General features: G+C 36.8%; 1 protein-coding gene across 7 annotated transcripts in view; it reads left to right on the top strand.

Annotated features, from left to right (window-relative positions):
* The window catches only part of ASPH (aspartate beta-hydroxylase), a 111,066-nt gene that overhangs the window by 55,499 nt on the left and 38,651 nt on the right, over positions 1-16,916 (top strand). For all 7 annotated transcript variants that reach the window (XM_061342824.1, XM_061342826.1, XM_061342827.1 and 4 more), the window contains one exon: positions 7,266-7,307. In XM_061342824.1, the coding sequence (XP_061198808.1) occupies positions 7,266-7,307 (42 nt within the window). The remainder of the gene's footprint in view (positions 1-7,265; positions 7,308-16,916) is intronic.

The raw sequence follows: 16,916 nt of genomic DNA, 5'->3' as shown, positions 1-16,916 counted from the left end.
GAATGGTTTTGGTTGGCAGGTACCATGTCGATCATTTAGTTACGACTGCCCCTGCCATGGGCAGGGACACCTCTCACTAGATCAGGTTGCCCAAAGCCCCGTTCAGCCTGCCCTTGAGCACTTCCATAGACGGGGCATCCACAACTTCTCTGAGCAACCTGTTCTGGTATCTCTCCACCCTCACAGTAGAGAATTTCTTCCTAATGTCATCTAAGTCTCCCCTCTATCAGCTTAAAGCCATTCCTACTTGTTCTGTCATTAAATGCCCTTGTAAGAAGTCCCTCTCCAGATTACTTGTAGGTCCCATTTTAGGTACTGGAAGGCGCTATAAGATCTTCCCTGAGCCTTCTCTTCTGCAGGCTGTTTATTCAGTTGTTAAACACAAAATAACTACTAGATGTAGTATCGTGTACGTGATTCTTAGTTTAGCAAGTAGAAAACGAAAATAATTCGATCAGCACAAAATCTGCGACAGTGTGCTGACATACTCAAGAATCTAGTAATTTGTGTAGTTATGTGGGAACCACTTTGAAGGCAGAAGAATCATTGTTTATCAGTTCATGTCAAAAGCTTATTGTTTTGGCACATAAAGTAAAATTCAAATAGCATCTCTGAAAATTAAGAGAAGAAGCAGGAGATGTAATTAAACTATTAATCAGGAATAAAAATTGTACTACTATTATTATGTTTTCCTGCTATTAGTTGTTTACCTGCCTTTTTTGGATGTGAAGAATTCAGTTTGAAGGCAACATTATTCTCACATATTCCTCTTAGGCTACAAAATTCATATTTATTACTTTGGGATTTTCATTATCATTTGTGTTGGAGGATTCGGTATGAGAAGTTTTTGTTAACAGAAGTCTTTTCTTTGTTCATATGATTTCATTTCTCAGGTATTCAAAGCTAGTATTTCCTGTTATGTCAGCAATAATACTAGTAAAGTTCATTGTACTAGAGACAGTTGAGAACTCTCTTCTGGATGAAGAAAATATCTATATGCATATATATATATGCTTTTTGCATATATGAAAGGTTTTAACTGTTTATATAATAAACATATCTTCAGGCAGCATAAAGGTTATTCAGAAATACCACTATAGAGTCCTTATTCTTCAGTAATATAAATGCATACAACTTTCTTTGAAGCATAATGGCACTAGTTTTTATCAGGTTAGAAGCTGTTGTTTGATTTTATCTGAAACATAGGATCTTAGTTGTCTTGGAAAGAAAACAGGAGATAGGATGAATATAGTTATGAGGAACATTCTCATATCCCCAGTGAGGAGATTGGATGTGGGACTTGAATATGCCAGAAAGCAATTGAAATTTTTTGCTGACTTCAGGGCATAGCACTAAATAAATACAGTAGGCAACTGCATCCTTAGGTATCTGTAGGTATGGTTTTCCAATTCTTTTGAGTTTACTTCTAGAACAATTACCAGTATTTCTTTTCAGCAGGAGGCTATTTCAAGTAGTTATAGACTGTATTCTTTTAAACTAATGCACTTAAGTGGTATGAGAGGTCAGCTTGAAATACTTCCTATTTAAGATTTTTTACTCATCCTGTTTTACGCTGGCAGGAAGAGTTACTTGCTGGAGACCTATTTTAGGGGAGTCATACTATAGGTTTGGGGATATTTGTACTCTCTCTTAGTATTTTGGTGTCCCTCTCATAAATGTTCAGGTTTAAAATATCTAAGGTTTGTTCCACCACCCCCTTCCCACTTCATCTACATTTATTTTACTGCTGAAATCCTTTACCTGTAGAGAAGTTTCCACTTTAGAACTTTGACCCTTCCTCATTCCCTGGCTCCTTTTTTCCTATTTTGAGTGTCCTTGACATAAAAAAAACCCTAGTGAGTTTAATGTATTTGTGCCATGGCCTAGATTTCCTTCACAAGGTAAATGAAATGCCATATACTGAGGAAAAACGTTACTGCTTAGGTAAATATTTAAAAGTTTACATTTCCCACCTTACCCAGCAACTTTGTGCATATTCATTATGATAGCTCCTAGAAATGGTAGTTTTTTCAAATTAACTAGTCTGATACAAAGTTGCATTTTTTAGCATTTAAGATTTTTTTTTCTGTGGTTGTTCTAGAGTAAGTTGTGTTTTGGTTGGTCCTTTAATATAGATTTCCCCTTATTTTTTCAGATACTTAAAGCTTCAAAAGAAAAGTCCCTACATCAGGAGGACCAGCCCTAACCATACGCTACAAAAGGGGAGCAGATGGTTGTAATAGATCTGATGATGTAATTACCAAGCAGTTCAGGGTTTGGAGAATGAACACTAAGATACTGTAAATGGGTTTTAGCCAACTGTCATTTTAGTAAGGTTTTTTTAACACTTGAATGTTTAATTTACATTCCTGTCTGATTGCTCCCCTCTCCCCCCTTAGTGAATTCATTATTTTTCTTCTGTGTTTGTGATGGAGTTGCAACTTTGAGCTACATTTCTGATGTGCTGTTCAAGCAATTGTTAATAATCTATTTATAATGCAGCAGCAAGTACATTTATTTTTTTTTTTTCAGATTTTAGGATATATCTTTCGTTGTGGATTCATACAGTATGTACAGAGCAGTTTGGTAACATGAGACATATAATATTATGAATTCTTAGATGTCTTATAACTGCTGATATAGCATACAGCCTAACTACATTTTAGTGAAAATACAAATCAGGCACACACTAGGCTGTGAAGTTTGGCTTGTATCTCTTTGCACTGATGTTATGTCAACAGTTACACTACATGAATTTCAGGCATTTTTAAAATAGTCTAACAAGGTACAAAATGTGTGTATTTAATTCATGGTAGTAAAAGGACAGTTTACGAAATTAGTTTTTTCAGAAAACTTTTATGTGTGAATTTGAACCTTTTATTTATTCACATTTGATTTTTAAAGCGAAAATGCATAGAAACTGCATAATAGCTTGGCAGGGAGTCTGTACATTGCAGTGAAACTGAGTTGCTGGAATCAAGTTGAATTCAGTAAAATAATAAAAATAATAAGAAATAATGCAGAATTTAGTAAGCTTTATATAATTTAGTAAGCTTTATATACAGGGAATTATTTGAAGTCAAATTTGCTTAAACACGACTTGTAAATTGTATTTTAAAAAATTGAAAATTCAACCTTAAGAAAACAGCATATCAAAATTTAAGACCTAACATCATAAATGCTCTTGTAAATGGCACATCTGATATTTAGACTTCAAGTTATTTAGAATTTTAATATAACAGGTATACTTTTTACCTGTTCTGTGCTGCTGTTCCACAATTACGAAGACTTTTTTGTTGTTGATGTTGGCATTTTGCATGTGTTCCTTTTTGGCTCAGGAATGACTGCTATAATTTTAGGAAATTGCTAAGCTTGAAATGGGAGGTTAGAAGAAATAAGATAAATTTTGAAGGATAAAATAAAAATCAGTTTGGTAACCCTAACAGTGGTTGCCTTTTGGTTGACAGGGAAATTTTAAATTTCTGTAGTACTGTTTTGAAGTCAGGTTTTTAGTTGCTTACATTTAAAGTGAAAGGGGCATCATATATGCTTGCCTTTTTTTGTTTGGCGTTTCAGTAAGACTCCACTTAAGTGAGTGGTACATCTGATCAACAAAGAGATGTCCCAAAGTGGTTTCTTTAGACTTTTCAGGAAAGCAATAAAACTCTTAGACTGTGATGTGGTTTGGGATGGGATATTCTAGTAAAATTACCTGTGATTGTGAATTGCAGAGCAATAATTTTTACAAAGCCATATTCTGTCAGGAAGCTTGGGAATAATTTTAGAATGGTATATGGAGGACTTTTCATATAACAGTGGCAGCCTATTTGTAGAATTATGGGACTGTGAGAATATATTATGCTGTGATCAACTTCTAAGTATTTTGTAACTGGGTATGTGATTTTATGTGCTTCATGTTTACAAAAATATGCCAAGCTGAGCAAGGTCAAGTGAACTATTAAAAAAACGTATATTTAATCTGTTTTAATGTTTGGCTGCAATAAAACACAGAAGAATATAATTGTCTTTCTAGTGTCATTCTTTTTTCTAAAAATGTTGTAGATATTAATTATGGGGATAAATACTTGCCCCATCTACTAATGAACATTATTATTTTTCAAAGTTACAATTTGGAGAAAGAAATGTAGCAAATGGAAGAATTTTTTTTCTGGATGGTATTATGTGAAGGAAACGGGCATTTCTTTAACGGCTCTGTCTTCAGTAATTGCATTGTGTTTCTTCTTTTTGCAACCAGTTTGGCCTGAGTTTTGCCCATAATGTCTATTTGTAACTAAAAAGGATGAGATATCAGTCTTTAACAGCCATAAATGTGTGCGGGAAGTATGATATCTACCTCTCATAGAGAAATATTTTGGGTTATGGTTCAAAGTTTAAACCAGAAATCTGGCAAGGACATTATGTCTTTGCAGTTCTCTGGTTTAAAGCAAAAGTATTCCCTAATCTTTTCAGTTTTCAAACACCTCCATATTTTTATGATGAAATGCTGCTGAATAAAGAACTGTTCAAGAAAAGTAAAAAGATTACATCTTTATATTTTCACATTGCTACATTGCTTCTTGCTATATCTCACTGAATCTGTGAAATCTTGGATTCAGTTGCTTTTTTGAAAATTGCAGGAAGAAATAGCAATATGGAAATCAAATTTAAATAAAATACTAAAGTTTGATTTTAATATTGAAAATTTAAGTGACTTTCACATTCTTAGTGATAGGAAAGGTATCGTATGATGACCCTATTCTTTCTAAGAAGTAAATTGATAAGGTTAAATATAGGAAAGAGACTGGAAAACGTCATGTTTTTACTGAATATCTTTATGTAATTTTGAGTTTCAAGAATTATGTACATTTAAATAACAAATTGTATTGTACACTTACAGTGTTGATTTGGTTTCTTACTACAAGGTCTGAAACTATTTTTAGTTGGCTAATCATTTGGGTCATGGTTACATGTACTCACAAATATTTATAGACATACTGTTATATGAAAGATAAATTTATTCTTTATAATATAAACCTTCTTAGGAATATCTGGTTATACGTTACACAGTGATAGCAGTCTTAGACTGTAGAGACTGGTTAAAACAATTTTGTCTGATCTTGAACTAGATTTATTTTGCTGGAAACAGAAGTTGAGTAAAGGGTGAGAGTGGTTTGAAGAGCTAAGAATTTTTTTTTGTTGAAGTTAATGACAAAATAGTCTCAAGATTTACTATCATATCCCTGTATCAAGATTATATATGATATTTGCTATCATATCCTCTTTGAGAGAGCATATTTTTAAACCTTTGTTAGAAATAGCAGATGCTAATTTAGGAGAATACAGGTTGAAAAAGGTCTGAGAATGTGGAGAATAGATCCTAGTACATAAATAGGTGCAGAGGTTATATGTTGCGTGAGCCTCAGTAAGGAAATGTGAAGCTAGGCAGGAAATGGGAAATAGGAGCAGGCTATAGAGTGATGAGCTCATACCTTGTTCTTCCTGTGATGGAAGAGAAGTTGCAGAAATAACATGGATGTCCAAGATGGGTGGAAGATGGTCGCTGAGTAGCAGGAATTAAAGAGGAGAGGTCAGGTGAGAATATCAACTGTTGCTGATAAAGATTCAGAGAAAATGGGTGGCTACGTAGCATGTTATATAACGGTTTACTGCCCTGTCATGAGTTGTTCATGGGCTTTTAGTTGGTAAAAATAGTAGAAATATGAGTATATAAGCTATTGTGTTTCATCTGGACCTGCATTATTGCTCTTTTTAAAAATACTGTATTTCTGATGCCATACAGATGGACATGAACATTTTATGTATTGTGTGGTATATGAGGAAAAAAACAACCCAAACAAACCAAAACCAAAAAACAAAACAAGCAAAAATAACCAAGCCAGTATTTTAGCAAGTACTGAAACATGGTTTCTTTAATACACCTTTATAGTAATAATATTCCTTCTCCAGGTTATCGCATAGTATGTAACTGAGTCTATAGATCTTTTTGTCATTTCTTTCACTTTAATTTACAATCTGGTTTCTATGATGCAATTGAAGAGGTGAATGACTTCCAATGTGGCTATATTTATTTAATTTACCATACCATAATCAAGTCAATACTTATTCTGCTTTGTGCTGAATATAAAAATCATTTGTACTGTCTGCACATTTTGTCGTAGTAGTTGTCACCTTGTAGTAAAGGGTCAAATTTAGAATGTGAAATCGTTTGATTTTTTGTGTGCGTATAACTCAATTTCTCCAGGAAAAAAAGCAAAGGTTCTCAGTGTTTATATCTGGTGTATTCACAATATAAAGCTTCTGAGTAGTCAGTTTAAAAAGCTCTGAAGATTGAATATCCTGACAAGCTGTCTTTAACTGACTTAGGAATGAAATAAAATGTTTTTTTTTAGGTATACGTATACCTCAAAATTAAAGAGTATATGTTAGAGAGGAAAAATAACTAACTGAAAAGTCAGTTGGCCTCTTGTTTTAGTGTTTTCACTTGAGCTTATTGGAAGGAAATATTGGAAGCTTATTGGGATGAAACTGGAAATAATAATAATGTTAGAATTGTGTGGAAGGATGCTTAAATTTTATAGAGTAGGGCAGGATCAAAAAATGCTCAGAGAGGAGAAAAAGAGGAGAACAAGCCTGTGTCTACGTACTGCCTTCAGAATATAAGTGTATGTGATTTTGGAACAGTATGTAGTCTATCTTTTGCTTAGTTAATGTTTACCTTAGACTCTTGTGCTTAGTTAATATTTACCTGTGCATTCAGATGCTTAGAGTATTCATGGGTTAAATTATTTTAAAAGGTGAAGAAAGACCAAAGCTTCTAAATTCCCAAGTCATTTCTGAAAATGAGACCTGGGTTCCCAATTGAGGTTAATATTTTGTGCATTTTAATCATATATATATGTAGTAAACTAGTGGTCCCAAGAGTTTTTAATTATTGAACGGGGTTTTTTTTTATTCTTGCAAAATAGCTTGCATTGTAAATGCATATCATCGAAATCTGCCAAATAGCTAAGGGGAAAAAGTTTATCAGATCTTTTGTGACAAGAGCAACAAGGTAATATTTGAAGTATCTGTAGAGAAAGAGCTTTTATGTAACTATGTAGTTCAGACAGTAATCTATGGTTACTTCAAAAAATAAAAGTTTTTGGCCAGTGATATTTTGCGTGTAAGCTGAATTTTATTGTATGTCTTATCATAAACAGTTAACATAAATTTATTTCAATGAAATAATATTTTTAATATTCTAGGGAAAAGTGAAAAAGAAACTGAACAAGACAAAACAGAAAAAGGTAAGCCTGAACCTAACATTCGGTTCTTCTGAAATTCAAAAGCATGCTTTCTGGGAGGATTGATTTAAATCATATTAAATAGGAGTGAAGCTTTGTTCCTGGACAATGTAGATAAACTGGAGATGAATAAACATCCAAAGCGTGTTTGCTTTTGTAAGTGAATAGACATTTCCAAAGCTGATATCAAGATATTCCCCTCTTACATTGTCACAGGCTGCTGTTAAAAACTTATACTGTTTCAGGAGTCAAATGTTCAGTGTTATACTCCTAGATTAGGACTCAGGAGGCCACCAACCTCCTCCTGCATCTGTAGGTGAGAGGCAACCTGGGCTGCCCAGCCAAAAAAAGCTGGGTCCAGCACTGTCTGCTGTATTAAGCCTGGGGAGAGAGGTGGCACTAAAATCAGTCCTTGTCAACCCGGGAAGGCTTAGGAACACGCAGAAGCAGGTTTGTTGGAAAAGTGAGGTTTTGCTAAGAGTATTTGTGAATTTGTTCTCCTTACAATCACATTGGTGATGCCACCATGCGTTCCCTGTAACTGCATGGAGCTCGCACGATCTCTTTCATTGGGGTCAGAGTCTATCTGACTTTTGCTTATATTGGCATATATTGAATCTTCATTTATATTGGTAAAGAATTTGTATAATAATAGGAAGAATCATTCTTTTGCAATGAGTATGTTTCTTTCATGCACTGAATATCAGCATAGGTAGTTACAATAATTTTCACTTTTCAGAACTGATAAAACATGAAAGTGAAAATGGAGTTGCATCACACAGTTGTGTTGTATCAGGGACAGAGGTATACATAAGGCAGGCTTAGAATGATGTCATTCCACAGTTAGCCCCACAAGTGTCATTCTGATACCAGGGTCAATATTCACCTCAGTTTACTATAGGTCTTTATCTTTTCATACAATATGTAGGATTTCCAAAGTGGTACCTGTAACCTGCATAACCTGTGGAGGCTATATGCAGTTCTGGCTAAATGTAGGGCTTTTTTGCTGTAGGGTGAGATGAATTGCCACCTAAACTTGACTGAGAACCTTATCTAGAGCTCCATTGGCTATGGGGAGAGCTTACATGCTTAGCTCACCTCCAGCATTATCAAGTTGGACGGGCTGAGTTCCACCCTTGTAAGCTCTACTTTTAAGGGTATACATACTACCTGTTGATATACTTAAGCATTTAGTTGTAGCCTGCATCAAAAATGAGCTCTGAGCAAAATGGCCAATGTTGTACTTCATAGAAATGTAGTTCTCAAAGCCAAAAACTGCTGCATAACATCATCCTAAACTAAATGTGTAGGACTTCAGAATATTAGCATGTATTTTTGTACAGAAAGTCAATGAAAAAATTTATTCCTGGCCTTGTCAACTGGTTGCTTGATTCTAACCTTTGAATGAAGCCAAAGGATTTCATGATGAAAGGGAGAAGTGAATGATGGAAATGCATGCCAAAAATAAAATTATCATACCACAATTGTTTCTTGCAATCAGCATCTAACCAACCAATAGTAATTTCAGAAGAAAACCCTGTAGAATACTTTTTACTGCAAGGGAAATTGTTCTGGAATAACTGCAGCTAAAGATTTATTATAGTCATTAGATTCCACAGCCTTATTAGTCCCTAAAATGCCTCAGTTTTTATTGTCTGATTGCTTCCCCAGATAAGCTGATTATAGAGGTATTGCCTGTTCTGCCAGTACAATTTAGAAGGATCTTTTAATTATTGTAGTGCTACTGGCTTTAAATTGTTGAGATGCGGTTACTTGTTTTTATACCTTCTAAGTTATCATTTATAGAAGCCCATAAACCAAGTGGATCACTTACACTATCTGTATCTCACCTAATGAGCTTCCCAAACAACAAGACAGTGACAGGAGTTTTTCATCATCATCAAATTCTCATTTGAGCACCCACTGAGAGGCAGTACAATTTCAGAAGCTAATTTGGATGACTATATGAGCCTAGTATGAGGAGAGAGGACAATTACTAGGGTAAATTTTGAATTGCGGGTAGAAGTGGTTGGTCAGCTAATGTGTAGATACATGTTTTTAAGCCCATAACTGAAACTGGAACTTGGAAGGTTGGAGTATTTGGGGGAGGGTTTGGGGGGAATTAGTAAAACAGAAGGTCACAAAATTAATTGGAAGTATTACAGTGACCATCTTTATCTAGTTATCTTTGTCTTCTAAGGCACCCATTCACAGGTTGCCAAGAGCATTATTACTAAATTTGTATCACAGCAGGGATAGGAGGGTGTTTAGAAAACCAAGCTCCCCTGGAAATGGCTTCCTTAGAATTTGATGGTTTAAGGAGAACTGGCAGGAGGAGCCTTTGTTAAGAAAGAGAACTGGCAGGAGGAGCCTTTGCTGTGAGTGGCTATGAGACCACATCACATTAAGAAGATTTTTATCTCAGATCAGGCTTTGAGATGGCACCCCCCACTTGTCTACTTCTGTCAATGTGAGAGAGAAACAGAGACATCGTTATATGGTTATGACCCCTACAGTTTAGAACTTAAGTGCTAGTCATAAGCACAGCTTACAGTTAGTGCAGCAGGATTGTTTCAGTGTATTGTTCAATGCAAAAACTAGAAACCATGTGGCCTCAAGGTGGCTGTGAAGACTGTGGTTTATCTTGAATCCTTATGCCTATGAAGTAATTAACTAAAAGCCAGAGTTGTAGCTGCTTTCTGTTTTGAATGCCAGTAGTCACAGATGCAAGATAGAGGAAGCTGCCAGGAAAGCTCCCTTACCATACTATAATGACAAGTGGAATAAAAAAACTAATCACAAGAGCTAAATCCCACTTATGTTAGAAAAGAAGCAGTGTCATTCTATCCTCATTTTCTCTCCCCCCACCCTCAGAGACTGTGACATTATGGCCTTGCTGTTTCTGAGGAACTAGAAGTTTAATTAAAGGCATGTTTAAGAAGAAATACTCATGCCAATTGTGTAATAGGGACTCATAATCACTGAGGAGTCTACTGCCCCTCTCTATTGACTATGAATCCTACAGCATTAGTTTCCAAACATTAAAGCAGTACAGTTTAGCTGATGTGGAAGGCACCCTTTTTCTCAGACCTCCGAGTTGAACCAACCAGGATGTCAGTCATCACTACCAATGTATGCGACAGGTCCAAGTTGCCAGCTCCAGTGCAGTAGATAAAGCCTGCCCTCCCACTCCACCACTTTCCTGTGCTCTGAACATAAGAAAGGGAGCAGAGGACTTAGGAAAGGTATTAGTGCTGAGAGCAAAAGATGGAGGAAGAGCAGAAAAGGGCAGCAAAAATGGGTGGAAAATGGCCTTAGCAAGTCCCAGTTGGGATTTTTTCCTGGCCATAGTTGCACATCAGCTAACAAGCTCATTGTTTGTGGTGTCCTTCTTCCTGGCAGTGCTTATCATGTCAGAATCAAATCACAGAATTGTAGAATATCTCCTCCCAAATTTTTACAAGGCACAAGAGCGAGAGATGATTTGTGTGAAGCGTATGGAAGTCCTTACTGTTTTTCAGAGATAAGCACTAATTGTTCTGAGATTTTTAGTAGCAGTGTGATATTGCCTCCCACTTACTTTGCTCAGGAGCAAAAATGTGCATGTGGCCTTTAATCAGAGGTTTGGAGGATGTCAGTGAGGAAAAATCAATTCATGCTGTGTGTTGTGTTCAAGGTATCCCATCCCTTAAATGATCTTTTCAGAAAACAACTAATTGAAGTCTTTAAGTGTAGACAATATCTGAGACCCAGTTAAAAATAACTTGCTTTTAAAATGCCAAATGCATGGTGTAACTTTAGGACATAAAGAAAGTGTATTGATCATGAAAGGTAATTATGATAGTATTCAATATTTTTGTTCTGTGCTTGTTAATGAAATTATTAACTCTTTTGAGCTATCGGGCTGATGTCTGATCAGTTTGGTCAGAGGTGTTTCCTCTTTTAGGAGAATGAGGTTTTCCTTAGCCTTCCTTTCAGGATAGGCTAGAAAGGGTTCATTTACTCCATTACAGAAATATTATTACAAGTTATTTCAGATACAATATTTCTACAACTTTGTTACAATTTTTATACCAGTTTGTTCTGTATTGTTTTGGAGTTATGATCAGATGTAATTAATTTTTTGCCACGTACGTGTACCAGTCACTGTTACTTTCCATACATTTTTTGCCCCTGGTACTTCATGTAATTGGTTTTAATGCACTTACCACATTAACATAATTGGCTTACCTGGCATTTTACACTGACTTCAAACCTTGTGTTCTGCTCAGTTCTACAGGAACATACAGACATTTGATCATTTGAAGACATTTGTCTAGAAATTTTGGAAAAGTTTCATTTCTCGACTGTTATTTCCTTAAGTATCTTTTTGTATTATAAGTTGTAAAGCATCCCAAAATCATGTTTGCTTTATAATTATGTGAATAAAATCAACATAAAAGTTGCAAAATTATTTGCCTGATGCTGTTTGTCTGGACAGTTACTTAAAAGAAAATACAGATCTGCTTCAGATGAAGATTTACAGAACTTGATTGTTAATGTTACTAGCCTTTTGGTTTTAGAGCAAAAGTTAATAATAGAGCCAGTAATTCATAGTGCTTTCACAAGGCATTGTTTTAATCACTTGTAGCTTTTCTGAAATTATATTTTGCCCTGGGAAAGCTCATCTTGAAAATGCCTTTCTAAAAATTGGGTTTTTTTGAAGGTTTCAAGGAAGAGATTCAGTAGCTTCACAAGATGTACTTTGCCCTGGTTGATTTGATATTTTCTTCCTCCCCCCCCCAGTGTTCAAATGAAAAAAAAAAAAAATAAGAGAAAAAGCTTTTCTTGTGAACTTAGTGTATGTTTTTTCCTTTGTAAGAATATGTAGTATTAACAGTTATAAAATACTAGCTCACACATGCACATGACAGCTAGTAATCAGTGGAGACACATTTGTGTTTGGCCTCTATATTTCATTATCCATCCCCTGCCCACTCCCTGTTTGCTGCTGTATCTCCATGTGTCTCAAAGCGGACGGCATATTCTGATCTAGATTTTCAGACCTGAGCAAGATTTCCTCTGATGCCATTCCTTGCAGCTCTGAACTTTCTACAAGATCAGGTCCTGAAAGGAAGGAATGAACTGTTTCCTCAGTCACACTTTTGGCTTCCAAACAGTCTGTGGAGTAAGTTAGTATCTAACAGTAATGTCAGTGAATGAGGAGAACAACCTGGATGGGTCTCAGTTCAAGATCAAGACATGTGCATGTGGATGCATGTGCTGGTGTGGTGTCCAAACTGCGTTATATACAGTGGCCATCTGTACAGTCAGTAGAACATTCAGCTAATCACCTAGTAGGTGTTTACTTCATGCTCAACTCACTTTTTAGACTCCATGGGCTGTAACGACTAGATTTTTCAAGGTTGCAGCAATGTATATGTGTCTACATAGAGAAACCTAAATTTAGCTGCCTTAATTTTCAGCTGTCGGAGCACAGGCAACAAGCTCAACTGATGACTAAATGAATGACCTTTTACCTAGAGAGCAAAGAGCTGCACCATCAGGTACTACAGCAGAGCTGAGTGGTTGTGCTGCTTCTTGCTCAGGGTATGATAATTTGCAGGTAATTAACACAGTCCTGCATCATATGTAGAAATAGGTGAAGTGTTTCTCAAAAAGGGATACTTAAGCTTGTCAGCACCATTTGGTATGGGGCACATATAATTATGGGACAGCAGAGAGGCTTTGTCACTTGCATTCATCTTTCCTTGAGTCACTCTCTTGACTGCTTGTAGACCTAATTGTTTTCTGAAGTACACAGCAGAGACTGAGAGTAGCAGCATAATAGGTGGTGAATAACCGGGATTTGGGGCAAAAGAGTTTAGGGGAAAAGGCCCTTGAAGAAGGGCATGAGCAACACATGTGGAAGAAGACAGTTCTCTTAGAACAAGTTGGGGATAATAGGAAGAGCTGGACTGAGGAACAAACTGAGAGCAAGTGTAGAAGAAAGAGAAGAAATTCAGTAGGGCATCGAGGTTGAGAAGGGAGAGGTTCAACAAGAGGATGACAGGAGAAGGAAAGAGAAAGGAGATGAACAATAGAAGCTTAGTGCATGAGTAGAAGCTGTAGAACATAAACACATGATTGTTAGCCAAATCGGATAATCTGTAACTGATCCATTTAGTTTTGAACTTCGATATTCTGTTGCTGGTATAAGGCTAAGAGGAATCTCCGTCACAGTGATGACCGGCACAGTGAGCTTCTGGGGGAATTTCTTTAATTAACAAACGAGAGAATGGAAGTTCCCTATGTAATTATAACCTTAGCACGAAAGCGCATTGATGTACAGTAGTATATTACAGAAATGGTAGAAAATAAGATTGGGTGGGACTTACTTTGGCTTACTTTGTCCGTTCTGTTGACCAAAGATCTTATCAACTGACTACATTGTTCCTGGCAAATACTTATTTGGATTTTTCATACAAATTTCTGGGAGTTAGAATCCCATCACTACCCTCAGCAATCTGTTCTGCCGTGCTTTCTCAGAGATACTCGTTCTGGATGCTCAATCCAAATTTTCTGCTCTAGCAATTTTAAGCCTTTTATTGTTTGTCCTGAGTATGGTGGTAGAGAATAATTTACTCTTCTAATCTCTGTAGCTACTTTTTACAGAGTGCCCCTCTTCCAGTAGCAAGCTCTTTACTACTACGTTTTCCCCCTTTGTTGTTGCTTACTCAGATGTAAATGTTGTCCCCCCACCCCTAACAAAATGTTTTTAAACCATTCTTCAAAAGTACGTGCTTTTATCACCTTTAATCATTTGGTTACTTTCTCATGTGATTTCAGACTTGGAGTCTGAAAGGTAGCTAGCAGTGCATTCATTATTTTTTCGAAAGGTTTTTCTCTGTCCTTTGTAGAAAAGACCATCACTGCCTTTGGTGATGACAAGGTGCCTTTCAACATAAAAGCATAAAATATGCCTTGTATTTTAGTTTTCATGCTCCAAAATAGGTATATAAAACAGCTATTTCATCATCTTTCATTGGATATGTGGGAGGCTGTTAACTTTATTGCACATTTAATACGCAACTACTTCAAAACTATTTTTCTTCTTGGGTTTGCTTTGTTGGTTTAGGTGGGTTTTTTTTCCTTCTCTTCTATATCTTAATACAGAGGAAGGTATGAAACAGCTTGTTTATTCTCCAACAGAAAAAAAATAGTGTGGAGTTCTTATAATACTTGTAGTTTGCTGCTGTGACAGTGGAAACTGTTTTCTGTGAGGTGGTCTCCAGCTAGAAAGCCTATCCTTACGTACAAAGCCATTATTGAAAATTCTCAGTATTACTCTTGCAAGATCATAGTATGATATATAAAAGAATTATTACCATTTTAATGCTCAACCAGATTTGGACTACAAATCACCCTAGCAGTTGTGTAATCATGCATTGCTTCAGCTACATGGTGAAATCTGTAAGTCATTAAAGGAAAACTGCATGTTTTTTTCTTCTGAAAACGTAACTTCTTTGTAACATTTAATGTAATATATTGGGTCACATCTGCTAAAAGATTATTACACTGGAAGGAGGCAATGGATAATTTATTAAAATACCCCTGCAGAGACATAGCAAGCTATCTGGTTAATATAGAGGAATACTTGATGGTTACACTGAAAGCTCCCTGGTGAATCCTTTAACATAGGAGTAGAATGGAAGATGAAAATGATTGCTCATTATATAATGTTTGTTGTGTTATATTGGTGCCTAGCAGCTGAATAATATTTATGTTAACAGCTCCTTTCCAGCTTTTCATATTGATCTCCTGCTGCTCTAGAGCTGATATATAATTGCACTGAAAATGGGAAAATAATACATTTTTTTGTAATGGAGGGTTGCAAAAAGGTTCTTCCAATGCATCACTGAAATTAGATATGAAGGGAAAGATGTCATAGCTTTGTGCCACAGACTTGTAAAATTTTCATTCTCTTTTTCTTCTGTTTCTGTCTCATTTCCTTGTAATGTCAAAGGAATTGTGGAAACAGTGTCCCATAGGCAGTAGGAGTTTCTTGGTGGGTGGAAAAAACATCTTTCCTTTGCCTCAGGGGAACCTCACTGGTGCTGTGCTTACTGAGTTTGAGAAGGACCAAATGACTCTTTGTCTTTCCATGAATAGTGGAAGTTAGAAAACTGACAGATAGCTTTCCTATATTACTGAATGCACAGCTTCTTAGCTAAAGATTTTCATTCATGCCATAAAAACTGAGAATTGACATATTAATTGTGACATCTTTTCTTTTATGTACGGCCTCCTACTTGGAGAACAGGAACAAACCAAGTGTTTTGTGCTGATGTCCAGCTGGAAGCTCCCCAGATCATGTATCCACAGGAACTGACATGCCTTAGTTTTCCTGCTAACAAGAAATGACACTTTCACAGTGTCAGCAGCTGTGAACTCAACCAACCTAAAAGTCCTCAGGGATAATTGGTTTTTGTTCACTCTCTGGGCTGATGCCTCTGTGTTCATCCACACCTACTGTTGAGCAAGCTGGACCTTAGAAGTAGCAATGGTTTCTTGTAAAACTGAGCTGGCATATTTTTAGCAAAAGACAAAAAAGAAAAATAAATCACAAAACCACATAAACAGATTTTATTTTTCAGGCCCATTGCCGTTATGTTAGAAACTTCCGACCATACCTGTCAGTTACTGTGGACTCAAGGTCTGGGGTGAAGGGATACTTGCTATCATGATAAGAGATGTTTCTATGGATTTTGCTGGATTCAAGGGGTATGAACACTTGGAACAGAGCCAGTGAAGTACTCCATAGTCATTGTCAGTGACTTTAATGAAGGGTTAGGACGCCTCCTCAGCAAGCTTGCTGGCAATATGAAACTGGAATGAGTGGCTGATACCCAGAGTGCTGTGCTGTTGTTCAGAAGGATCTAGACTGGCTGGAGAGATGGGCAGAGAGGAACCTTTTGAAATTCAACAAAGGCAAGTGCAGGGTCCTGCACCTGGGCAGGACAAACCCCATGTACCAGTACAGGCTAGGTGCTGACCTGCTGGAAAGTAGCTCTGCAGAGAGAGACCTGGGGGTCATGGTAGACAACAAGTAGTCTATGAGCCAGCAATGCACCCCTGTGGCCAAGAAGGCCAATGGGCTACTTCAGGAAGAGATTGCCAGCAGGTCAAGGGAGGTGATCCTCCCTCTACTCAGCCCTGGTGAGGCCTCATCTGGAGTGCTGTGTCCAGTTCTGGGCTACCCAGTACAATGTTGCTCCTGGAGCAAGTCCAGTGAAGGGCTGCTAGAATGGTGAAGATTTTGGAATATCACTCCAATGAAGAAAGGCTGCAGGAGCTGGGCCTGTTCAGCCTGGAGAAGAGAAGGCTTGGGAGGGGATCTGGTCAATGTATTTGAGTATCTGAAAGGAGGGTGTCAAGATGACAGGGCCAGACTCTTCCTAGTGGTGCCAGGTGACAGGACCAGAGACAACAGGTAAAAGTAAAACATGGGAAGTTCCAGCTGAACATGAGGAAGAAATTCTTTACTGTGAGGATGACTGAGCACTGGAATAGATTGCCCAGAATAGGTTGTCATGTCTTCTTCTCTGGAGACATTCAAGAGCTGTTTTGACA

The sequence above is a fragment of the Neopsephotus bourkii genome, unplaced genomic scaffold, assembly GCF_033783945.1.
Source record: "Neopsephotus bourkii isolate Nb327-2 ecotype Australia unplaced genomic scaffold, CSIRO-AGI_Nbou_v1 NB_1820, whole genome shotgun sequence".
Lineage (NCBI taxonomy): Eukaryota > Metazoa > Chordata > Aves > Psittaciformes > Psittacidae > Neopsephotus > Neopsephotus bourkii.
The sequence above is the reverse complement of the archived record's forward strand: the minus strand, read 5'-3'. Positions and strand labels throughout refer to the sequence as shown.